This window comes from Ylistrum balloti, unplaced genomic scaffold (assembly GCF_031769215.1).
Source record: "Ylistrum balloti isolate Yb309-2 unplaced genomic scaffold, AGI_CSIRO_Ybal_v1 Utg369874, whole genome shotgun sequence".
NCBI lineage: Eukaryota > Metazoa > Mollusca > Bivalvia > Pectinida > Pectinidae > Ylistrum > Ylistrum balloti.
In genome coordinates this window covers 1,432,323-1,460,233 of record NW_026782015.1, presented here as the reverse complement: position 1 = coordinate 1,460,233, position 27,911 = coordinate 1,432,323, and the positions used below count along the sequence as shown (strand labels likewise).

The following is a 27,911-nucleotide window of genomic DNA, read 5'->3' as shown; positions in this document are numbered from 1 at the left end:
AGTAATATTCATTATTTATTGAAGTTATCGTGTTCATATGATCGAATGATAATAGCTTTATACCCGGTACTGCAAAGAGCCTAAACTTTGTAAGTTATAATCAAATTATTCCTATTGTTAAATTCAAGATATAAGACCCCTATATTAAGTTTAATCAAATGAATGTGTTCACAAGAAAAAGTTAATGAACGAGGCACAGCAATGGACAAGGAATGATTAGAGTAGGTCACCATGACCAATAGTAAGGTGACCTAAAAAAACTGTGACAGAGACCTATGTCAGACAACTAAAAAACTGCAGTGACAAAATTAGTAAAGTGTGTACACACAAGAATTTATTTGAAAATAAACAAAAACACATTAAATATATATTCAGTGCATCTAAATAAATTCAATACACAAAATTTTGTACATAAAACGAAATATTAAAAAATAGGTAATCTGATTCTGAAGGTATTGTGACAGCTTTATGTAAATTCAGTTTAGTTTAAAATATAGTGACATTATTACCTACATTTCAGAGGGAAAGTTCAGGCTAAGGAAAGTGTTTGCTCAGTCTTAATACAGTGTCAGCTTAGCCTTCATAAAGTGAAAACTGTAGTCCGTGTCAAGTGTCAGCTTGGTCTTAGTAAAGTGTCAGCTTGGACTTAAGTAAAGTGTCAGGTTAGTCTTAACTAAAGTGTCAGTTTAGTTTTCGTAAAGTGACAGTCTAGTCTACTATCAACAAAAAATTCAGGTTCAATACAGCTTCAATATCAGCAAAGCCTCAGTATCAACACAGCATCAGTATCGAAACAGCCCAGTATTAACACAATTTCGGTATCAACACTGCATCAGTATCAACACAGCCCAGTATTAACACAATCTCGGTATCAACACTGCATCAGTATCAACACAGCCCAGTATTAACACAATCTCGGTATCAACACTGCATCAGTATCAACACAGCTCAGTATTAACAAAATCTCAGTATCAACACTGCATCAGTATCAACACAGCCCAGTATTAACACAATCTCGGTATCAACACTGCATCAGTATCAACACAGCCCAGTATTAACACAATCTCAGTATCAACACTGCATCGGTATCAACACAGCCCAGTATTAACAAAATCTCAGTATCAACTCTGCATCAGTATCAACACAATCTCAGCATCAACACGGTCTTACTATCTACAAAGCTTTAGTATCAACACAGTCTCAGTATCCTCAGTATAAACACAGCTTTAATATCAACACAGTCTCAGTATCAACACAGCCTCGGTTTCAACACAGCTTCAGTATCAACACAATTTCAGGATCAACAGTCTCAGTATCCTCAGTATCAACACAGCTTCAATATCAAGACAGCCCAGTATTAACACAGTCTCAGTATCAACACGGTCTTCCAATGTACAAAGTCTCAGTAACAACACAGCCACAATATCAGCACAGCCTCAGATCGACACAACTTCAGTATCAACACTGCGTGAGTATCAACACTGCATCAGCACAAACATGGCTTCAACACAAATAACACTTACTGGTATAATTTCTGTTAAAATGACTAGAATAGAGAATTATTTTTTTTATATACTAAGTGAATGCCAGAAGTATACTGAAATATTTGTAATTCTGACATAAGATATGAGAAATACATATGAAAGACACTTGTTAAAATTCACAGTCATGAAATACCTGCAGGTCCAGAGTCATGACTCACATTTCATCCTTGTTAACATTTGGTTTTGTGACTATAAGGAATAAGCACCATTCTTACATATACTGTTGTCTGTCTAAAGTTACAACAACTTAAACAAGCCCAGATTTTTGTGATGCTGTACTTACACATATGTTGTGGGCCAAAACTTACCAACATAACTTTGTGCACTAGTTGATATTTGTGATATGCATACTTTTTATATCAATAATTACCATTCATGCAGCAATATTTATGAACACCTTTGTGAGTCATAGTTAACCACATTTTATTATGAATCTACATATACTAACATCCATATAAGACTATATCTTTCATCACATTTTATTGTGAGTCGTAAGTTACTCACATCCCTTCAAATCTATATAGTGACTCACATTTTCTTGTGAGTCTAAAGTTACTCACATCCCTTCAAATCTATATAGTTACTCACATTTTATTGTGAGTCTAAAGTTACTCACATCCCTTCAAATCTATATAGTGACTCACATTTTATTGTGAGTCTAAAGTTACTCACATCCCTTCAAATCTATATAGTTACTCACATTTTATTGTGAGTCTTAAGTTACTCACATCCCTTCAAATCTATATAGTGACTCACATTTTATTGTGAGTCTAAAGTTACTCACATCCCTTCAAGTCTGTTTAGTTACTCACATTTTATTGTGAGTATTAAGTTACTCATATCCCTTCAAATCTATATAGTGACTCACATTTTATTGTGAGTCTAAAGTTACTCACATCCCTTCAAATCTATATAGTGACTCACATTTTATTGTGAGTATAAAGTTACTCACATCCCTTCAAATCTATATAGTGACTCACATTTTATTGTGAGTATAAAGTTACTCACATCCCTTCAAATCTATATAGTTACTCACATTTTATTGTGAGTATAAAGTTACTCACATCCCTTCAAGTCTATATAGTTACTCACATTATATTGCGAGTCTGATGTTACATTTTTTGTGAGTCTAAAGTTACTCACATCCTTTAGAGTCTATATAGTTGCTCACATTTCATTGAGTAAAACTTTACTCACAATCTTTTAGTCTATAAAGTTAATGACAGGTCCATAATAAGGCACATTCACTTGTGAAGCTATAGTTACCAACATTATTTATTAGTCCATAATCACTAATATTATCTGTGAGTCCATACTTGGTCAATTCTCTTTGGAGTCCATATTTACAGGCACATTCTTTTATGAGCCCATAGTTACTCACATTCCTTTTTGGAGTCTATTGTTACACATACTCTTGTGAGTCAACATAGTCACATACACCTCTTTTGTGAGTCAGTGTATTCACATACAACTTAACAAGTTCATACTGGCCTACACATACTTCATGCATATAGTTACCCATACACCTTTATGAATCCATTGTTACACACAATTACGATAAAACCAACACGTCTGCCATTTCTTTTTACATATTGTTTCTCTTTCTGACTGGTAACTATCTATTTGCAAACCAATGCTCTTGGTGACCTAATGACCCTGTGAACTTTGAACTCGACCTCAAGTATTGGGTCGGGAGGAGGCACTGTGGAAGGAGAAGTTGCTGCTCTGACTGTTGTGTGATGAGGTAGAAGATAATCTTCCTCGCATGTAGGACGGCAGGCGTGTCAATTTGGTCTTAGGACATATCTCAACTATTGGTTCATTTGTCCACAGGCGCTGGAATTTTAAAACATAGTCAGTATAATTTACCATGTAAAATAAATGATAACTTTGTGTTGTAGGATAAGAACCTATCATGCTAGTTTATTTACTGTACTGCCTCAACAATTGGTGTCAAGGATTAAAATAATCATCAGATTATTATATGAAAAAAAAATAATTTGAATATCAGAGAAATGTGAAAACAAGCCATTTGAACTTTTATAAACTTCTTCCCAAAATAAAATGTGGACAAGAACATTCATATATCACAATTATCATAGAACTCATTGGAATTGTGATTTTTGAATAATTTAGTGAAATCTCAAATCAATTTTTGACAATGAGACTTGAAACAACATATTTAAATGTTACATTTTGATTAGTAAATAAAGACCTCATTGGGATCTTGTCTCCACTTCAATGCTGCTTCATCATCGCCATAGCAACCAGAGAAACTCAACAGCACTGGTGAACCATTGCAGCTGAAAAAAACCCAGTAATATACAGTGTATCATCACCATAGCAACCAGGGAAACTTAACAAGGTCTTAAAGAAAAATGAAAATTAATTTTTGACAAAAATTTACAAGGCTTTATACAGAAACTTACCTTGTCTTCAGGAAGCTCCTAACTGGTTTGTCCGCTATTTTCACCTTCATCTGCAGGCAAAGTTCTGTGGTGAAAAATACGTCAGGGGTTGTACTACACAGAGAGGCAGAACTAGCTGAGTGGCTGATAACACTCTGTACAGGTACCAAGCGCTTTCCCATTCCCACACTATCTGTGTCTTCATCACCCGGAGACGGGGTTGAGATGTTCTCATAACTTGACCAGAGCGAACTTGGCCGGCTGCTGATGCTTGGAGTTCGCAAAAAGTCTTGGACTTTCTGGTCAACCGAACTCATTGGACTTCCTGATGACTGCTTACTGCTACCATAGGAATCCCCCCAGTCTATCATCTGTCGCTTGCCCCCCAAGGACAGCTTACGACTCACCAGTGTGTGTGTTTGCATCTGGTCCAGTAAGCGAGGCTCAGACGAAGACGGACTACCACTTACTGACAGTGACCAGTTGTCCATTCTGATCAGATCTGCTTGGCTCACTTTGTTTGTGTCTATTCCTGGGAAAAATACTCCATCCAGACTGTGGCGTCTACTGTCCAGGCTTTGCAATCTAGAACTGAACTCAGTCAAGCTAATTGGTCTTCCGTCCAGACTGTTTTGTCGAGAGTTTAAATAGCTCATTTCACTGACAGACCCAGATCGGGAGTTGTGTTTGGACAAGTCAAGTTCACTGTCAGTTTCTATGTGCAGGCCAGAGAAGTCAAGGCGATATTTCACCTCAGGGTTATTGGAATTAAGATGACTGTCTTTAACTTTGTCACTGACACTGCTCACCCCTTCCGACTCGAGTGAGTCACAGCGAAACATCTGTTTCACCGAGTCAAATCCAGGACTGGGGAGCATTTTGTCACATACGTCACTAGGTCCATCCTCGAGTGACATGGCCATGTCTGAGCTGTGTGACACATCCTCATCAGCTATATAGTACACCTCCTCAGTGGAACTAGGCTTTTTCAATGAGACTTTCTCCTCGGGTGTTTTTATTAACTCTCCATCAACATTTGTCTGTTGGGTGTTATCCTCAGGTTCAAGGACTATACTCCCTGCAGATATATCCTGGTCACTGTCAGGTGTCCCCTCTAAAGAATCCTTGTCACCATCAGCTGTTCCCTCTAGAGAACACAACCATTTGTTGACTTTGTGATGGCGAGACATGGCTTTGTTAAAACTTAAGGCCTTGCCTAGGTCATTCAATGTGAGAGTGTCTTGTAAGACAGGATCCTCTTCTGCTAAAACATTCACTATCATTTCCTCGTCCGACTGACCTTTGTTTTCACCGGGATCTATATTACATGCTCCATCATCATTTCTGAATGGAATATTCTCAGATTTATTGTCATCGCTACTGGAAAGTTTAGAAATAGAAGCATGGTCACACTTTTGTTCCTTTAAATCACACTGATCAGAGTGACTGTAGTCTTGTCCATCCTGAGGGTCTGTATCTCCATTGTCTTGTATTATTGGAGCCTGCAGTTGTCCAACACCAACTTTCCTTTGTCTGATTGAACTCTCAGTCATATTCTGCTGAGGTTTGCAGTTGTTGTCAATTTCAACATTTTCATGATTGCTCTCCAAGCTTTCAGTGCTATCAAAATGTGGTTCCGATTCTGAAATTTGTGGTGAAATTGTTACTGTTGTCACTACCTCAGACGACTCTAGTTTTGTGTCATCTGTTGAGCCTGTGCCATTGGTATTACCTTCGACCTCCTTTGCCTTATTTTTTAGCGCATTTCCTTTAAGGCTGTCCTTGCGGGATCTATGTTTACAGACGGAGCTGTTTTTACGAACACTTTCATCACTGGAAGAGCGTTCCATAACAGTAAAAGGTTTGTCTATCTCTGCTGGTACCCTACTACCATCGTTACTTCCTTCTGAATGTGAGTTATCTGCCCTTCGTGCTCTCGGAGACAACATTCGTGGTGTGCTGGTACCAGTGGAACAAGCATCTGATAGGGTAGTTGTACTTACATGATTGGATGAAGAAGATTGAATAGTCACATGACCCTCATTGACCAATGGCTTTGTACGAACAGCCTGATCAGGTCCAGAAACCTTATCTTTCACTCGACATCCAGCATTCATACGTTGATCACTGGCACCACGAGAAAACTTCTTGGAATTGAATGGTGGTACTGGGTTACTACGGAAGCTGGACATGGTTTCCGTGGAGGGTGACTGATCAGTTGGGGTTTTGATGTTTGCCTGTTCTGAAACTTCATATATAATGAGATTGCCTTCACCAGTGCCCACCCAAACACACTGACCGATGTCCACCACAGCTGTAATCCTGGCTCGATTGAAATAGGTCTCGTCCTCCTGCAAAATAAGATAGCATTAGGTGTTATTCAGTTCATGAATACAAGATCACCCTGACACCTTGAACATGACAAAATGGTTTGGTCATTTACAAAACTTTTACCAGCAGAGCATACTTTATCGATAAATGGTCGTGATAAAAAGTCCAATCATTTTCATAGGAGAGTTTACCTAGTGTGGTGTGAGTTTAGTGGGAAATCTAACTTTTCTAGAAGAATGTGGGTAATGATGGAAAATCTTACCTTCCTAGGAGAGCTTCCATTACTGATGTGTGGGTAGTGAAGGGAAATGTTTCTAGAACAGCTTATCTTATTACCGTATTTCACTGCAAATAAGCCCCCCCCCCCCTTTTTCCAATTTGCCAGGAATAGGGGGGTATTCACAATTAAGCCCCCCCCCCCCCCCCCCCCCCCCTTTCTTTTTTGAAAAATACAACAACACGTGCGACGATAACGCAATACTTACATTTAATTGCCAGGTGTAATTATTGTAGTGTTCACAGGTGTCCACTTATTTTTTATTTCAAGGTGTGGGTAGTGATGGAAAATCTCACCTTTCTTGGAGAGCTTACACTACTGAGGTGTGGGTGGTAATGGAAAATTTTACCTTTCTTGGAGAGCTTACACTACTGAGGTGTGGGTAGTGATGGAAAATCTCACCTTTCTTGGAGAGCTAACACTACTGAGGTGTGGGTGGTAATGGAAAATTTTACCTTTCTTGGAGAGCTTACATTACTGAAGTGTGGATAGTGAAGGGAAATCTTACCTTTCTTGGAGAGCTTACCATACTGAGGTGTGAGTAGTGAAGGGAAATCTTACCCCCTTGGAGAGCTTACCATACTGAGGTGTGAGTAGTGAAGGGAAATCTTACCCCCTTGGAGAGCTTACCATACTGAGGTGTGAGTAGTGAAGGGAAATCTTACCTTTCTTGGAGAGCTTACCTTACTGAGGTGTGAGTAGTGAAGGGAAATCTCACCTTTCTTGGAGAGCTTACCATACTGAGGTGTGAGTAGTGAAGGGAAATCTTACCTTTCTAAGCTGTGGGTAGCGGTCTGTTCGTGTATCATACAACATCTTACAATTGAGTGTCCTGGCATCCCAGAGTTCCAAAATGGAGGAACCTCGAAGGATGATCCACACACCAAACTGTCCTTCAATCAGAGATAGGATGTGGTCGTAGGGATTGACTGACACTATAAAACTGTCCATGGTGTCCAAAGTCCTATGAAATATAATGCGATATCATGTTTAAGCATTCACATGGGTAGATTCTGCTTCTATCATGAAGGTCCATGACATATATCTTTGTATTCGGATAATGACCTCTCCCACCATGTAGGTTTATGACATATATCTGTGTATTTCTGATACTGACCTCTTCCATCATGATGGTCTATGACATTTATCTGATACTGACCTGGCATGTATGATGCTAACAGTGTTTCCACTGGCTGTCCACAACTGGTCTCCTAGCAACAGGAGACATGAGATGGGAGCTTGGCCAATAGGAATGTACATAATATCACTGTCAGGGATTGTCTTCTCCAGGTTACTTTGCTGTGGTAAAAAAAATCACAAAGAAGCCAGTGTTAAGTAATCATCAGTATTAAAAGTGAACACTAAAATTAAACTATCCTGAAGTTTGTATGATGGCAAATAGTAGACATTGCTGCAATAATGTCAAAGATCAGTAAAAATTTGATAGTGTTAAAATGTGATTTCTCGTTATCGTTTAGATTTGAATTTGTGGATAAGTTGGCTGACTGAGAGTTATATATGCAACAATCTGTTGTAAAGATGTCAATAATACATACCTCCATAACTGCCAGGGTGCCATCAGCAAGCCCTGCGAAATGTCGGGTTACTACGTTCTCTTTATCGTCATAGCAACACAGCGAAAGTATGGCATCATGGAGCTGTAGCTTCCAGAGATTTTCCCTGAAATGTCAGTTTCCCTACATCACTGTTATCTACATATTTAGCTGTAGTTCAATACTGATACATTATAGCTACTCTGTGGTGGTATTCTGGTTGTTTGAGATACTGTTGCTAAAAAGCTTTATGAGGAATAAAGTAGAACATAAACAAGTCTGGGCAGCAATATGTGTAAAGGGAAATAACTCCTTATTAATCATCAAGTTTGAAATAAGTGTAATGATAGATAACATCTGATTTATCTTAAGTGTCTATCAAATGACTGAGCAAAAACTTTTATCTAAGGGTTAATACATAAACCCCACCCCTCAACCACTTCATGCTGGCTGCTAGTTGTCTCTGAGAAAACCAGTAAAACTATTAAGGGGCCATAACTCTGGTAACAAAGTTAGATGAACTCATACTAGCAACTATGTTTGTAATGAAGCAAGATTATACATTCTGTAATATATTGCAAAATGTTTCATGAATACCTGAGCATAAACCAACATGTGTCAGTGACAGAGGAATCAAGGGCAATTTCTCTATAAATTTCATGAAACACATGTATTTATGAAATTTAAGGTCATTAATCATCACAGAGTTTTCGAGATAAACATTATACCATAATTGGATTGGGGGAGTATGAATTAAACAGTTAGTCTATTGTGTTGTTAGAATGGTACTAAATATAACTACAATCTGATGTATTGGAGTTTCTTCCTCTGATAACTGAGAGGTAAGAGGAAACAGCTTTAGAGTAATTGTTGTAGGTATACATCTAAAGGGAGATAATTACCTTGTGTTGGTATTGTAAGCATACAACATCCAGGACAGTGTGCCCAGTAACACAATGTTATTAGTAACAGGGTAAAGACACATCACTCTGGAATCAAACTGTAACAAACGTTAACATGAAATTAAACAAAAACAAGAGGTCCATGGGCTTTAATGTTCATCTGACTATAAAGACCTTTATATGAAAGAGGCAAAATAGGCCTAAAATAAATTGCTCAACTACTCTACAGCTTACATAGAAGATATCATTGGTTCATCAATACATTCTCTGCAAACTTGAAATTATATTCTTTATACATGCACTACACAATCACCGAAAAACCCGTCACATTATTAGGTACAGGGTCCTATGGTGTAGTCTGTCATATCATTAGGTACAGGATCCCATGGTGTAATCTGTCACAAAATTAGGTACAGGGTCCTATGGTGTAGTCTGTCATATCATTAGGTACAGGATCCCATGGTGTAATCTGTCACAAAATTAGGTACAGGGTCCTAGGATGTAGTCTGTCATATCATTAGGTACAGGGTCCTAGGATGTAGTCTGTCATATCATTAGGTACAGGCCCCCAGGGTGCAGTCTGTCACATTACTAGGTACAGGCCCCCAGGGTGTAGCCTGTCACATTACTAGGTACAGGCCCCCAGGGTGTAGCCTGTCACCTTACTAGGTACAGGCCCTCAGGGTGTATTCTGTCACATTACTAGGTACAGGCCCACAGGGTGTACTCCGTCACATTACTAGGTACAGGCCCCCAGGGTGTAGCCTGTCACATTACTAGGTACAGGCCCCCAGGGTGTAGCCTGTCACCTTACTAGTTACAGGCCCTCAGGGTGTCTTCTGTCACATTACTAGGTACAGGCCCACAGGGTGTACTCCGTCACATTACTAGGTACAGGCCCCCAGGGTGTAGCCTGTCACATTACTAGGTACAGGCCCCCAGGGTGTAGCCTGTCACATTACTAAGTCCTGTACATTTGTACCTACCTCCAGGTTTATGTCGTACATTAGTCCTTCCTCACATGTAATTTTTGAGACTTTTCCAACATTCTGGTCACCATAGCAAAACCAAACTTTACCTAAGAAATTCAAAAGAAAGAAACTAAGTAGTGGTAATGACACAGTTTTTAGTAATGAGGTTATAATTAGATTATTACACAGTTAAATGTTTTACTCACCATCCTCTACAGCTACAGCAGAGCCGATCCCCATGTAGTTCCCCGTCTCATTCTCCATTTTAAAGTACTACAACAGAATCACAGCCAATTACAATTGTGTCAGAGATTCTAATGGTGAATAAGTAACACTACATCCATGTCATTCCTTACAAATTAGTATGTACAAAACACACATCACATGTTCTCTTTCTGCATATACAAGGCTATAAACGACACACCAGGTGTTTTCTGTCTTGCAAACAAGACTACAAATAACGCACCAGGTGTTTTCTCTCAGTGTACCCAAGACTACAAACAACACACCAGGTGTTCTCTCACAGTGTACCCAAGACTACAAACAACACACCTGGTGTTCTCTCACAGTGTACCCAAGACTACAAACAACACACCAGGTGTTCTCTCATAGTGTATCCAAGACTACAAACAACACACCAGGTGTTCTCTCACAGTGTACCCAAGACTACAAACAACACACCAGGTGCTCTCTCACAGTGTACCCAAGACTACAAACAACACACCTGGTGTTCTCTCACAGTGTACCCAAGACTACAAACAACATACCAAGTGTTCTCTTTCAGTGTACCCAAGACTACAAACAACATACCAGGTGTTCTCTCTCAGTGTACCCAAGACTACAAACAACATACCAAGTGTTCTCTTTCAGTGTACCCAAGACGACAAACAACATACCAGGTGTTCTCTCACAGTGTACCCAAGACTACAAACAACATACCAAGTGTTCTCTTTCAGTGTACCCAAGACTACAAACAACACACCTGGTGTTCTCTCACAGTGTACCCAAGACTACAAACAACATACCAGGTGTTCTCTCACAGTGTACCCAAGACTACAAACAACATACCAGGTGTTCTCTCTCAGTGTACCCAAGACTACAAACAACATACCAGGTGTTCTCTCTCAGTGTACCCAAGACTACAAACAACATACCAGGTGTTCTCTCTCAGTGTACCCAAGACGACAAACAACATACCAGGTGTTCTCTTTCAGTGTACCCAAGACGACAAACAACATACCAGGTGTTCTCTTTCAGTGTACCCAAGACGACAAACAACATACCAGGTGTTCTCTTTCAGTGTATGCAAGTCGCTGAAGTTCCTTTTGTTTGTTCTTATCTTTCAGCGTCTTGAGGTAACATGCCTGCTTTGTGGCCATGTCTTGTCGTCTTGGGAACCCCTTGATGTCCTCAAAGGCAACCTGTCACAGTGATATTCCAAATATGATTCAGATGAAATATGTGATAACATCAGGCAATTAGATAATATGAAATAATGTTAGGTCATTAAATAGTATGTTATAATGTTAGGTCATTAAATAGTATGTTATAATGTTAGGTCATTAAATAGTATGTTATAATGTCAGACAATTAAATAGTATGTTATAATGTCAGACAATTGAATAATATGTTATAATGTCAGGCCATTAAACAGTATGTTTTAACGTCAGACAATTAAATATGTTATAATGTCAGGCAATTAAACAGTTATAATGTTAGGCAATTAAACAGTATGTTATAATGTCAGACCATTAAACAGTATATTATAATGTCAGACCATTAAACAGTATATTATAATGTCAGGCCATTATAATATGCAAAAGAAATTAGTGACCTGCTTCTTGACTCAGCAATCAAAGGAAAATTGTGGAAAGAAATTGCAATGTTCACATGCACACTGACACCACCTGAAGGGTCTGTATTTTATTTACAAGCTGATGACGATGTCAAGTTTCAAAGCTCAGTAGAAATACAAAAAATTAGCAATACCTTTTTTGTACCTGCAATTAACAAGATCTGGTGACATCAAAGGTATTTTCACAAAGTTACGATATATATATGTCATTACAAAAATAAATCAGACAGAGGTAAACACACCCTCCCACCTTATTTTACCTACAACAAGAGCTGATTGAGAACACCATATAACTTGTCTCGTAATGATATATTTTAAGTCAATACAAATTTACCCCTTATGGGCCCCACATGAAAACATGGTTCAGCATATTGAAAGTGATTCATGTCAGCCTCTTAACATTTGTGATCCAGTACTGCTTGAAAAAACCTCAAATAGGTGAGCTAAAAATGAATGTCAGCCAAAATTGTATTCATTTTTAACCTAAAAGGGCACAACTCCATTAAAAAGGGCCAAAATGCAAAATCACTTCAAGGGGCACAACTCCATATGTACTGTCACTTCATATGAAGTTTGAAATAAAATCCACGTAAAACTTAGCAAATGCATGGCTGACAAAATTTGTTTTGGTCAACAGGACAGACCGACAGACAAGCTGATTCCAGTATACCCCATCTAACTTTGGTGTGGGGTGTATATAATGTCTCTATTGGTTGCATAAAATCATTCCTACAGGAGGAGTAAGATTTTAAAGAATGTGCTCCATTTCCCCTATTTGGTCCCAAGCTTCCTGTTCCAGGGACCTATATCTATATAATATTGATTCCTCTGCACCCAAGAATACTTCAGACCTGATTCACACAATATCCTTCATTCCTGCAGGAGGAGTAGCGCTTTAAAAAACTTGCAATTTCTTTCCATAATTATTGTTTTGAATGCTGACCAAAGTAAAGGTCACTTATTTGCCTCAAATTTTATAGTGCTGGAGTTCTGATGTTCATAGACTCTACACCGATGTAAGTTGATGAAGGACAGAAAACTTCAGACAGTCAAAATATTAAATAAAGTCAGACTATTAAAAGGGTGCAGTGGTTTGTTATCACCGAGTTACCATAACCACTTGTAGAGAAGATACCTGCTGTTGTAGTAAGGTAACTCTTACCTTGATGAGACTGTCAGCATCAAAGGTAAGCTTGGCACAGGCCTTCAGATATCTCATTATGCTGATAGTGTCAGTCTTCTGTAGGATTTCTTTCTCATTGATCTTGAGAATGGCCAGTGTGAAACGGAAAAGAACCTTTGGGCCCTCCAACAGGAAACAATCCCAGATCCGTAACAAGGTCTAACAAATATAGAAAAAAGCAATATTAACATATGTCAATATATATATATGCATTTTACACCTGTAAACCTGTACACAAACATACACCACACACCTCTACACACTTATATACCTGTACAAATATATATACAATACACCTGTACACATCTATATACCATAGACTTGTACACACCTATGTAAAATACACCTGTACACACCTATATACAATACACCTGTACACATCTATTTACCATACATGTACATATTTATATCGCAACACTTACACACCTGTATACAAAAGACCTGTAAACATCTATATACTACACATCTGTTTACAACATCTGTACACATCTATATATTATACAGTTGCTGACATCTATATATACAGTGCCATACACCTGTACACACCTATATATTATATACATGTATACACCTATTTACCTTACACCTATAAACTACACCTGTAAAAGCTGATTAGTACATACACATGTTAACCATATTTATAGTAAAAAAATATATACAACAAAGCAGGATTGTGTAATGCCAGTGTCAGCTCTGTGGGAATCCTTCAGTCTAACACAAGTCAGCTGGCAATGTTATGTCATCTGTAATCTCTCAAGTTCCACAATGTGGAAAGTAGTATGTAACAGATCAACAACACCTGACAGAAACAATATTTCCTCATTCAAACACATACTGTAATACCACAATGCCTTACAACAGCCAGTTACCCCCATATGGGCCTCCCTTTTAAAAGTAAAACTAGGCTGTTCTATTTTTGGTTTCCCCTTGCAGCAGGAGTGAGCTGGTCCAACTTTAACTCCACAGCAGCTGGCTGTGGTATCACACAGCCCACACACGCCAGGAGGCCACACACTCTCTTTTCTTCAATTGGTCACCTTGTTGTCACTGACCACTAGACCACAAGGTGGACCTTCATGATGACCACTGCACACCAGGCAGTGACCACTTAGAACTTATTGAGATTTAGATGGTGACATTATGCTGTACTTTTAGGAACACTATGACTGTGAGATGTTGTGTGCTGGAGGTGGTATTGGGGGTGTGCTTTTTCACCTCATCCCTACATGCTGTCACCAGTGAGCTGCCTGACCCTATAAACCCCATCCCTGACCCCAGGGATAACACAGGTAGACCTACATGGGACCCAGGGACAGTCTCTACCCTCAGGCCCACTCAAGACCCATGGCCTGTTCCAACCCACCAGTTAACCCGGGACTCAGGGTCGGTCTCCACCCACCAGCCAAAGGAGGTATCTGTCCATAGTCATCCTGAATTCATCAAATTATCATCAAAGACAGACTTTTTGATGAGGAAATTAAGACAACTAGAGAAAGACCGCGATTCTGACAGGTGAGTCACTACCCTATATCTCATCTTTAGCATGAGGACAAATTATGTTATCTGGTTCTGTTCTTGCCAGCAATGCCCACTGTGCCATCTCTTACTCACTCATTGTTCTAACATTGAGAATATTCTGTCTGTGACCATGCTACACTGTTACATTATTGTATGCAATCTGGACTAAATTTCACTATCTGGTAAAACTAATCTGAATTGTCTTTATATACCACACAGGCAGTCACCCTGATCTGCCCCTAGATCCTTACAAATACAAAGGCAGTGTGTGTGTGTGACATAATGGCTAGATTGTGTTCCTGTGGTAAGACTCACACCAAGTCTGAAATCAATAGGACCTTTTTAATTGCAAATTCTGACAAAGGAATTAATTAGACTTCATGCTTCAGAAAAAGGGGAGGGGGTCTACACATGTAGAGAAGTCACAACAGGAGACATTGAGCCTGCCTGATCTCACCAAGACATACTTTTCTGTAACAATTGCTAAAACATTAAATAAGAATTTTCTCACTAGAATATTATTTGCAACTATATCTGACTGAGGGCTTACATCTATTATATTTCCCTTGCTATATCTGACTCAGAGTAAGATATTTGTTGTATGACCTAGTTACACTCTATTACACCTGTATGACCTAGTTACACTCTATTACATCTGTATGACCTAGTTACACTTTATTACACCTATCTGACCTAGTTACACTGAATAAAACCTGTATTATTTAGCTACACTGTATTACACCTATATGACTGAGTTACACTGTAGACCTGGATAAATTGAACAACATTTGTATGACCTAGTTAAACTGTATTATACATGTATGACCTAGTTACACATAATGACATCTGTATGACCTAGTTTCACTATATCACACCTACATGACCTGATTACACTGGTATTACCTACAATATTTAACAACTGTTTGATCCTATTGATGTTTGTTTTCTACCACAGAGATAAGATGAAGGTACTTGAACGTCGCAGTATAGAGAACAATGATGATGCTATCAGAGCATTGGCCTCCAGTATGGAGCTTCAACACCATGTCTCTGAGATACAAGATCGCCTCACACAGCTTGAGGAAAATGTGGACAATTACCGCCTCAACATGAACAATATGCGCTTCGAACAGGAACAGATAAAAATGGAGCTAGATACGTACAGAAAACTGAAGGATAGCACTAGGCGGTCTTTCCGTAAGCTTGATCGACAATTTGGTAAATACTCTCTGCGATTTGAAAATCTTGAGAATGATATAAAAAATGTTTCTTCAAGTGTGGACATTGTATTAGAAATGTTTGAGGGAAAGATGAATGATAACCTAGCCAAGGTACAAAGTCTTGAACAGCTTATAGAAAACCGAACAAAACCATTCTTCGAAGAAAACTTTCGTCATATTAAATCACGGATGAATAGATTGGAGAATAATATTACCTTTCCAAGATCAACAATACAATTAGTGTCAAATGATGAAGGATCTGGTGACATAGAAACAGACTACATTCTAACTCCATTAGAGGAGAGTTCTAACCGCATTGAAACAGGAAGCGGGGAAGAGATTTTAAAGGAAATCCCGTTGGGAATCCTACCTCATGGCCATCCACAATACCTCAACACTGAAGATTTTATACTTGAGATTCAAGACCGTGATGAAGAGATATCAGACCTTCAGAAGATGGTTAATGAGCTGAAGGCAAGTCTGTCCAGTGTGCAGACAAGACTCACCTCAATCCAATTGGGAGATTTTATGGGAAAGTTGCAGGAATCACTGCTGAACTTCACCCAAAATGTCATCACCCTTGACCAGTGGAAGATGGCGAGTACAGACATCGTCAACTCTACACAGATAAACCAGCATCAGATCAACTCACTCACCAACATGATACTCAACAACACCAACCATGTGCGAGATGTCGAGTGGAAGGTTGCAGACGTTCAGTCGCTTGGATACCAACAATTCAATTTGCTGCGAATGTATGTCATTCAGCTCAACAATTCAGTACAAGACATGAAGGAAACCATGTCAAACCTGCGCAAAACCCAACAACAACAAGTTAAAGTGAATAGTGAACTGCCAAGGCAGACTATTGATAATGTATTGCATCCCGACTTGGAACATTTAGACACGTTAAAATCTCGTGTCGAGGATCTCTCACTTCAGATCATTTATAACGAAAACAGGATATCTAAACTGGAGATCCAGGTTTTGAACGAGTCATTATATGAGTGTAGAAAATACAACACAGATAATGATCAGGATGCAAAGATAACGCAGGTCAAACAGGAAGTATCCAAACTTATTGAGACTGAGGTCATGGTCAAGGAAATGCTTAAGAGACTTGACCGTGGCCTGTTCCGTGTCCACCTAACCAACAACAACCAATCAGATGTCATTAAAGACATCGTTCGGGAAATACAACATCTCAGCAGCAACGTTACTGTTGTAAACGAGCTTGAACAGGAAGTGGACCACGTCAAGTTCATGTTACCCAGAGGTAAGGTCAAGGTTGTTACCATCTCTAGGGATTAATTATAATACATCTTTTGGAATGGTTATGATACACAATGCAATTCTATGATTCTGTTTCTCAACAGATGTTTATTTCACTTTTTTGGGTGTGTGTCTGACTATTACAATTGTTTCCTATATGTATACGTTCAGAGTTATGAATTGTTTGCCATATGTAAATGTGACTGTTACTATTTGTTTCTATATTTATCTGTGACTGTTACTAATTGTTCTCCATAAGTATCTGAGATTGTTACTAATTGTTTCTCAATGTATATGTGACTGTTACTAATTGTTAGTCAAAAGTATCTGTGACTGTTACTAATTGTTTCTCAATGTATCTGTGACTGTTAATAATTGTTCTCCATAAGTATCTGAGATTGTTACTAATTGTTTCTCAATGTATATGTGACTGTTACTAATTGTTAGTCAAAAGTATCTGTGACTGTTACTTATTGTTTCTATATGTATCTGTGACTGTTACTAATTGTTCTCCATAAGTATCTGAGATTGTTACTAATTGTTTCTCAATGTATTTGTGATTGTTACTCATTGTTACCCATATGTATACATGACAATCATCTGTTTTCACCCACCTGTCTTTGTAGTGTAAACATTTTTGATGTAGAACACCCATTTGCGATAACTCTGTCTGTTATGAGTACACTCAGCGAATATTAAGAACTCACAATGAGATGACGACATTACATTATCACCTCATATCAAAAGCCTGTCAAGACATTGCTTGCCTGCTCATGACAATCCTGCCATAAAAGAAATTATTTCAATAATTATTTCTGAAGAGATATTGTGGAGTTCTTCAAATTTGAATCTCACTTTTAGTATATGGCAACTTTTGTCTGTTCTTCCCATGTATGGCTTACAATTTCCAGTCATGCTTGTGACTTTGAAATTTGCTTTCAGTTCTGTGCTTGCATTGTATGAAACGTAAAATAGTCATCCATATGTAAGTATGTGAAATTATGGAAATCCTACCCTCAGGTACAAAATTTAGGTTTAGAACTTTGTAAAAACCATATCCTATTTACCTACATATATAGCTGATGGTGTTATAATATGTTTGTGTTATTATAGATTGTGAGGATTACTATAAGCGTGGTTATCGTCTGTCTGGATTGTATGTGATCCATCCTATCAATGCCTCACGCTCAATCAAAGTCAGCTGTGATATGGAGGATCGGTCTGGTGGTTGGACAGTGATACAGCGTCGGTTCGATGGGAGTGAAGAGTTTGCTCGAGGTTGGGAGGATTACAAAGTCGGCTTCGGCTCCACTGAAAGTGAGTTCTGGCTCGGCAATGACCTAATTCACTCACTCACCTATCACAAAAATCTATCGCTCAAGATAGATATGGTGGATGTGGATGATGTTTACTGGACTGTCACCTACTCGCACTTCAGCATTGGTAACGAGGACAGTAAATATAAGCTGTATGTGGATGGTTACCAAGGTAACGCTACAGACTCCCTTGAGTACTCGGATGAGATGGGGTTTAGTACTCCAAACCAGGATAACGACGGCAGTAGTACTAATTGTGCCATGTACTACACGGCTGGCTGGTGGTACAAACACTGCCACTTCAGTAACCTTAATGGACGTTACGACCTTGGTATGGTCTGGTATAACTACGACAAGGGCGAGTGGATTCAACTCAAACGCGCCAGCATGAAGGTCAAAGAATTTGTTGTATGACAGCACCAGTCACAGATTTGTGTGACAATGAATTGTATAGTTTAAATTACACTGCATGTATGTAGGCATCACCACAACAGACATCATTGGGAGTCAGAGTAAACATCACTGTGTCACAGTAAACATCAAGTAAGTAGACATCACTGTGTTTCAAAGTGGACATCATTGGGAGTCAGAGTAAACATCATTGTGTGTCACAGTTAACATCACTGTGTGTAAAAGTAAACATCACTGTGTCACAGTAAACATCAAGTAAGTAGACATCACTGTGTTTCAAAGTGGACATCATTGGGAGTCAGAATAAACATCATTGTGTGTCACAGTTAAAATCACTGTGTGTAAAAGTAAACATCACTGTGTCACAGTAAACATCAAGTAAGTAGACATCACTGTGTGTCAAAGCAGATATCACTATGTGTCAGTGTAAATATCACTGTATGTCAAGTAGGCATCATTGTGTGTCAAAGTTGACATCAATGTGTTAGAGTAAACATCAATGAGTGTCACAGTTAACATCATCATATGTCATAGTGGGCAGCATCATGCATCAGTTTACACATTAATTGTCTTGATCAAAATGTTCAAACGAATTAAATGGAATACCCATATCATCAATGTGTTGTCAACTGTTCAGGTGTGTACCAGTAAAACTAATAGGTAAAGATTCATAATCAATATGTATCACATCACGATGATCGTCTCACTTATCAAGTTGTCAACAGCATTCCAGAATCATGATCATTAAGTTTGACTTGTTGTCATGGTAACCATGATATCCATATAACCTTAAAGAATATGGTAATGTCTATTCATTGTGAGTATAGTCTATAATTCTCCTTTCGAACTATTGGGGTAGATGAAATTTTGATCATGTTATCATGGTTGTTACTGAATGAGAGCAGTAACCATGGAAACCAAGGTATGAAGGTCATGTTAACTTAAACACTTGTTGACCCTTGTAACTATTGTAGGAGAAAATATATCAACTAATTTTGAAGACATAACTACCATGATTATAGTAAGAGAGATGTAAGTAACTTAGGTAGGAAAATTGCAACCTTAGTAACTTAGCTATATATTGATTACCATGGTAACTTTGGTACAAGAGATGTTACCATGGTAATTTTGAAGACATAACTACCATAATTATAGTAAGAGAGATGTAAGCATAGTAACTTAGGTAGGAAAATTCCAACCTTAGTAACTTAGCTATGTATTGATTACCATGGTAACTTTCGTTACAAGATATGTAACCATAGTAACCAAGGTAAGAAAGATGTAACCATGGTAACTTAAGGTAAGACAAATGAAATCATGGTAAGATCATGATAAATCAACTTGTATTGACTCTAACCATATCTTGATTTTATTCCACCCCCAACAGAAACTTTCCTCTTCACATGTACATCACAGGCACCAAATAACTAAGACCAGGACAGTGATTTGTGAAATTATAAGACATACTTTTAGGTAGCATGTGTTGTAATTCAATGTGGATAAAAAAATGCCCAACAAAAAACCAACAAATTGCATATGTAATCTACCTTAAACAGCTGGGTCCTAAAACTTAAAACCACAGAATGGGCTGCAAATCTACTCACATGTTGATTAGTTCAGAAATATACTGACCTACAATGCATCCTTTCAAGCTTTCATGTGGAAATTAAACATGCTAGATAGTGCAAATAAACTTTTAACATATGCAAAATGATGTGAAATGCATGTTGCCAAAAAATTGTTGAAACATTCAGAATAACAGCACATCTGATTTCTTGTTCATCTGGTCTCAGGTTTGAGGCTTCCCACTTTGGTGTGAAACTTTCACATATTGACAAAGTCTATCTGTTTATGATATTGCATGTATATAAAACAAGAGATCTTGGTGCCCACCGTTGTTTGATCTTCATTTATTCTTTAAAACTTTCATCTTTTCCTTTTTTTGTTTTCTCTCCCTCCTCTGCTTTTGCTCCAATCCTATTTATATTTACAAATGAAGCCCTGCCTCCTTTTCATTTTTGCAGGCTCGGTAATTTTAGAGTTGTAGGTTGAAAGTAGCTCACAAGTAAGTCCTTTCCAAACTTTAATACTAATCTTTTACACTAGGGAGTGGGCTTATCTGAGGATAAATCTGTTTATGATATGTAATTTGAAAAATTACCAGTAAGAAATAGGGATTATAAACTTTAACTGGTCTCCTATCGGCCATTTTTCTTTTCTGGTAAGTTCCAAAATAAAAAAGTTTACAATTTAAGGAAGCAAGGGTAACCTACAGCATGGATGAAATATGAGGAAGATCCATCCAGTGTATATCAAGAAACATCAATAAAAAACTTTCAATGTTGCAACTCCATGATACACTATATCACCTATTAGCCATTGTAATTGTTTTGATCAGTCTCAAAATCAAAAGGGCACTACTAGGGATCAACGGGAACCTAAATGTGAATTTTGAGAAAAATTAATCAAGTCCTTCTTAAGAAATAGTGATAGCCATCTATAGCAGTCAAAATCAGTGATGGCCACCTGTTTGTCACCGTCTTTTAAAATCAATCCCAAAATGCACAGCTAGAGATCAAGAAAAACTTACATATGTAATTTAAAGAAATATCTAGCAAATACTTCTCCAAAAACAGTAATAACAACTATCTAAGGACAGACAGATGATGAAAAGTGGACAATTTGAATAACCCATCATCCGAAGATGGTGGGCTCAAAATTTGTATTCAATTATATTTGAATGTTTATGAAATTTCCTGTAAAATGTTGTGTAAACCACTTAAATGCTGTCATGAAACAAGCAGTTGAAGAGGATACACCAAATACTTGTGTAAATATTTGCATCTTATTGGTCGAAATTGCACTCATATTTTATGTTACGGGGGTTTTATGTTTGAAAAAGGATTTAAATTAGAATGGTGTTATGTTTGAACGGTGTTATGGTAGAGAGGATTTTTGTTAGAGGGGTTACATGTTAGAAGAGTTTTATTTCTGAGAGATGCTATGGTAGAGGAATATAATATTTGAGAGATTTTATTTTCGATGGGTTTTCTGTTAGAGAGGTTTTTGTTACAGAGATGTTATGCTTGAGAAGTGTAAGGTTAGAGGGGTGTCTGACCTCTCTACATTAGAAAGATCCATTTTTTAATTACATGCTTCATGTAAGAAAAGTTTGATGCTAGAATCTAACATAAATGAAAAAGGATGTAGTCCTTACATTAGTATGACAATTATATATTCAGCATTGTGAGACATTTACTACATTAGAGAGGTAATACTACATTCAGCATTGTGAGACATTTACTACATTAGAGAGGTAATACTACATTCAGCATAGTGAGACATTTACTACATTGGAGAGGTAATACTACATTCAGCATAGTGAGACATTTACTACATTAGAGAGGTAATACTACATTCAGCATAGTGAGACATTTACCACTATAGAGAGGTTATACTACATACAGCACTGTGAGACATTTACTACATTAGAGAGGTAATACTACATACAGCACTGTGAAACATTTGCTACTATAGAGAGGTTATACTACATACAGCAGTGTGAGACATTTACCACTATAGAGAGGTTATACTACATTCAGCACTGTGAGACATTTACCACTATAGAGAGGTTATACTACATACAGCAGTGTGAGACATTTACCACTATAGAGAGGTTATACTACATTCAGCACTGTGAGACATTTACCACTATAGAGAGGTTATACTACATACAGCAGTGTGAGACATTTACCACTATAGAGAGGTTATACTACATTCAGCACTGTGAGACATTTACCACTATAGAGAGGTTATACTACATTCAGCACTGTGAGACATTTACCACTATAGAGAGGTTATACTACATTCAGCACTGTGAGACATTTACCACTATAGAGAGGTTATACTACATACAGCACTGTGAGACATTTACCACTATAGAGAGGTTATACTACATTCAGCACTGTGAGACATTTACCACTATAGAGAGGTTATACTACATTCAGCACTGTGAGACATTTACCACTATAGAGAGGTTATACTACATTCAGCACTGTGAGACATTTACCACTATAGAGAGGTTATACTACATTCAGCACTGTGAGACATTTACCACTATAGAGAGGTTATACTACATTCAGCACTGTGAGACATTTACCACTATAGAGAGGTTATACTACATTCAGCACTGTGAGACATTTACCACTATAGAGAGGTTATACTACATTCAGCACTGTGAGACATTTACCACTATAGAGAGGTTATATTACATTCAACACTGTGGGACATTTACCACTATAGAGAGGTTATACTACATTCAGCACTGTGGGACATTTACTACATTACAGAGGTACATGTAATACCATTTCACCACTGTGAGACATTTACTCTATTTGCATGTGGAGGGTCCATTAACGTCAATTCCACGTAATAAATTTACAATTAACGTTTGATTTGTAATCAAAGAGAGTAGAGATCATGTTACATTGGCCCCTTCTACTAATCAGAAACACGTCAGCTGGTAAAAAGGTCAATGTTCTGGTATGCAGATACATACTGGGTTAACACTCACCTCAAAACTCCAGGCCAACATACACACTGGGGAAACACTCAACTCAAAACTCTAGGCCAACATACACACTGGGGAAACACTCAACTCAAAACTCTAGGCCAACATACACACTGTGGAAACACTCAACTCAAAACTCTAGGCCAACATACACACTGGGGAAACACTCAACTCAAAACTCTAGGCCAACATACACACTGTGGAAACACTCAACTCAAACTCCAGGCCAACATAAACACTGGGGAAACACTCAACTCAAAACTCTAGGTCAACATACACACTGGGGAAACACTCCACTCAAAACTCCAGCCCAACATACACACTGGGGAAACACTCCACTCAAAACTCCAGCCCAACATACACACTGTGGAAACACTCAACCCAAAACTCTAGGCCAACATACACACTGGGGAAACACTCAACTCAAAACTCTAGGCCAACATACACACTGGGGAAACACTCAACTCAAAACTCTAGGCCAACATACACACTGGGGAAACACTCAACTCAAAACTCTAGATCAACATACACACTGGGGAAACACTCAACTCAAAACTCCAGCCCAACATACAAACTGTGGAAACACTCAACCCAAAACTCCAGCCCAACATACACACCTTGAAAGAAATCCAACTCAAATTCCAGCCTAACATATGTGACCAGGAAAATGCTCAACTCAGACTCCAGCCCAATGCATAAAATGTCTAAATGTTAACATTTAACTCAATGGGACAATCATTCAGCTTAACACTGTTAAACATCTTTTATGTTGGGTAACTATATCGGCTTTACTGACTGCAGTTGAGATTTAATCCCACTGAAACATGTATTTGGTGTTGGTACTCACTGCTAAGTACATAAAAGTGTATTAGAAGTGAAATAGCCAGTCTCCCCCTCCCTTGGGGCTGGGCCGAGTAATTTCGTAGGATCACTATCAGCACTTTAAAGTGTCTGTGTTACACCAACTATACCCAGTAGCTTTCAAACATATTTAGTCAATTAGGCATACCATCAAGAGATTTCTGGGAGATGTCAGTATTGACCTACAAGGTATCAAACCTTTTCGCTAGAACATCAGCGACTGTAGTATTTAAACCTGGGTCATCATAGAGAGGATGTTAGATATATATATCAAATTTACACCTGTTATTATATATAACAACTCTTCAAAGTTACACTTGGTATCATATATAACAAAACTCATCAAAGTTACACCTGTTATCTTATAAAACAACCATACTCATCAAAGTTACACCTGTTATCATATATAACAACCATACTCATCAAAGTTACACCTGTTATCATATATAACAACCATACTCATCAAAGTTACACCTGTTATCATATATAACAACCATACTCATCAAAGTTACACCTGTTATCATATATAACAACCATACTCATCAAAGTTATACCTGTTATCATATATAACAACCATACTCATCAAAGTTATACTTGTTATTATATATAACAACTCATCAAAGTTATACCTGTCATCATATGTAACAACTCATCAAAGTTACACCTGTTATCATATATAACAACCATACTCATCAAAGTTACACCTGTTATCATATATAACAACCATACTCATCAAAGTTACACCTGTTATCATATATAACCATACTCATCAAAGTTACACCTGTTATCATATATAACAACCATACTCATCAAAGTTACACCTGCTATCATATATAACAACCATACTCATCAAAGTTATACCTGTTATATATAACAACTCATCATAGTTACACCCGTTATCTTATATAACAACCAAACTTATCAAATTACACCTGTTATCATATATAACAACCATACTCATCAAAGTTACACCTGTTATCATATATAACAACTCATCATAGTTACACTTGTTATCTTATATAACAACCAAACTTATCAAATTACACCTGTTATCATATATAACAACCATACTCATCAAAGTTATACCTGTTATCCTATATAACAACTCATCACAGTTATACCTGTCATCATATCTAACAACTCATCAAAGTTACACTTGTTAATAATGGGTTTTATTGTCCCCCATTGAAACATTACTTCAACAAGGTGAACCCATACCAAAAGTGTAAAATTCCATTGTCAAGTACTGCAGGAGATAGAGTCCAGAGAAGGAGGTAAAAAGGATAGATGGACAGAAGGACAGATAGACACAATACAAAAAACTATAGTTCCCCACCTAGTGGGTGACTAACAACTACACTGATTGGTTTATGTAGATGAATCCACTGTGTAGCACTCTATTGATAGACCTTTCCCCATAGAGGTCATTCAGTGCCCCAAAACAATTAATCAGAAACACAAGCTATGGACTAACTGATACATTATCATTGTTTCTAAATCGAAACACTTTGAACCCACACAACTTCTTCACTAATATCATGCACATACAAGCACAAACGATACGCCATAGTTTACTGATAACATGTCGTAAAGACTAATCATCAAAGATGTGTGGTATCACACTCCCTAATATTACCCGGTCACTGACCACAAACCTACCGTTAAATACTGTCATTAGTAACACCAAAACCTTTATCAGATAAAAATAGCAGTGTTAACCATAATTTTCATTTTTTTTAATTTAAATTTCTGTCTGTCCTCATACCCTGGTCTGAAAGACAAAGTCTACCTGGAAAGGTACAGCATCAAAGAAGATAGCCAGGAACCAGTTAAGTGTGACTGTAGAGATCTCGATGTCGATGTTGTCAAGGTGACGATTCAGGTCAGGAAGTTTCTCTGCTAGGATGTCCTTAAAGACATGTTGGTCAGACTGGGCACCGATCAAGTTGTGGTCAAAGTAATGTTTTTGGAAAAACCGTTCTGTGAAAGCCACCAGCATCCTGTATAAAAAGAAACCAAGTGCTGATACAACAATCATCCCTGTAAGAGACCTACTTCATATATCAATTTGCATATCAAAAAAAACTTCCTTCTTGTGTACCTAAACCATTGAACTTCCTACCTGTGTACCTAAACCATAGAACTTCCTACCTGTGTACCTAAACCATAGAACTTCCTACCTGTGCACCAAAACAATAAAACTACCTACTTGTGTACCTAAATCACAGAACTTTCTACTTATTTACCTACACCTTAGAAGTACTTACCTGTGTGTAAGAACTACCTTCTTGTGTACCTAAACCATAGGAATTCCTACTTGTGTACTGAGATTACAAACAACCTACCTGTGTTTCTGCACCATAGTACTTATTTACCTAAACCATCGAACTACCTGCTTGTGTACCTAAACCATAGGACATCATACTTGTATACTCTGACCAGACAACTACCTATATCAGTCCTATATAAGTTCTATATCAGTTCTATATCAGCCCTATATCAGTCATACATCAGTCCTACATCAGCCCTACATAAGTTCTATATCAGTCCTATATCAGTTCTATATCAGCCCTAAATCAGCCCTATATCAGCCCTATATCAGTCCTATATCAGCCCTATATCAGTTCTATATCAGCCCTATATCAGTTCTATATCAGCCCTATATCAGTTCTATATCAGTCCTATATCAGTTCTATATCAGTCCTATATCAGCCCTATATCAGCCCTATATCAGTCCTATATCAGTCCTATATCAGCCCTAAATCAGCCCTATATCAGCCCTTTATCAGCCCTAAATCAGCCCTATATCAGCCTATATTGGCCTTTATCAGCCCTATTTCAGTCCTTTATCAGTCCTATATCAGCCCTATATCAGCCCTATATCAGTCCTATATCAGCCCTATATCAGCCCTATATCAGCCCTATATCAGTCCTATATCAGCCCTATATCAGCCCTAAATCAGCCCTATATCAGCCCTATATCAGTCCTATATCAGTCCTTTATCAGTCCTATATCAGCCCTAAATCAGCCCTTTATCAGCCCTATATCAGTCCTATATCAGTTCTATATCAGCCCTATATCAGCCCTATATCAGCCCTATATCAGTCATATATCAGCCCTATATCAGTCCTATATCAGCCCTATATCAGTCCTATATCAGCCCCTATATCATTCCTATATCAGTTCTATATCAGCCCCTATATCAGTCCTATATCAGCCCTATATCAGCCCTAAATCAGCCCTATATCAGTCCTATATCAGCCCCTATATCAGCCCTATATCAGCCCTAAATCAGTCCTATATCAGTCCTATATCAGCCCTATATCAGCCCTATATCAGTCCTATATCAGCCCTATATCAGTCCTATATCAGCCCTATATCAGTCCTATATCAGTCCTATATCAGCCCTAAATCAGCCCTATATCAGTCCTAAATCAGCCCTATATCAGCCCTATATCAGCCCTATATCAGCCCTATATCAGTTCTATATCAGCCCTATATCAGTTCTATATCAGCCCTATATCAGTCCTATATCAGTCCTATATCAGCCCTATATCAGTTGGGTCTAGTCTTTTCTCCTTTATTTGTTCCAAATTATCCATATTTCAGGCCTACATCAGTCTATGTCCCTAGTACAGAAGCTAGTGAGAAGGACTACTGACCAGAAGGCATCCTGGGCATCCATGAAGAGAAGTGCCATGCCAACAATGAAGTTCAT

General features: G+C 37.9%; 2 protein-coding genes across 2 annotated transcripts; one reads left to right on the top strand and one right to left on the bottom strand.

The window, feature by feature from the left end:
* Positions 1–3,221: 3,221 nt before the first annotated feature.
* Positions 3,222–27,911, bottom strand: LOC132546088 (uncharacterized). The gene is made up of 13 exons (XM_060209783.1): positions 27,856–27,911; positions 25,982–26,192; positions 13,004–13,183; positions 11,270–11,407; positions 10,193–10,259; positions 10,002–10,093; positions 9,016–9,113; positions 8,117–8,240; positions 7,720–7,859; positions 7,332–7,524; positions 3,974–6,303; positions 3,760–3,847; positions 3,222–3,380 (listed from the first exon to the last, which is right to left on the bottom strand). Exons 1-13 carry the CDS (start codon positions 27,909–27,911, stop codon positions 3,222–3,224), a joined length of 3,876 nt encoding a protein of 1,291 aa, XP_060065766.1.
* LOC132546045 (angiopoietin-2-like) lies at positions 13,984–19,375 on the top strand. Its single transcript, XM_060209739.1, has 3 exons — positions 13,984–14,536; positions 15,498–17,038; positions 18,148–19,375. The coding sequence occupies exons 1-3, from the start codon at positions 14,154–14,156 to the stop codon at positions 18,762–18,764; spliced, it is 2,541 nt and encodes an 846-aa protein (XP_060065722.1). The 5' UTR covers positions 13,984–14,153; the 3' UTR covers positions 18,765–19,375.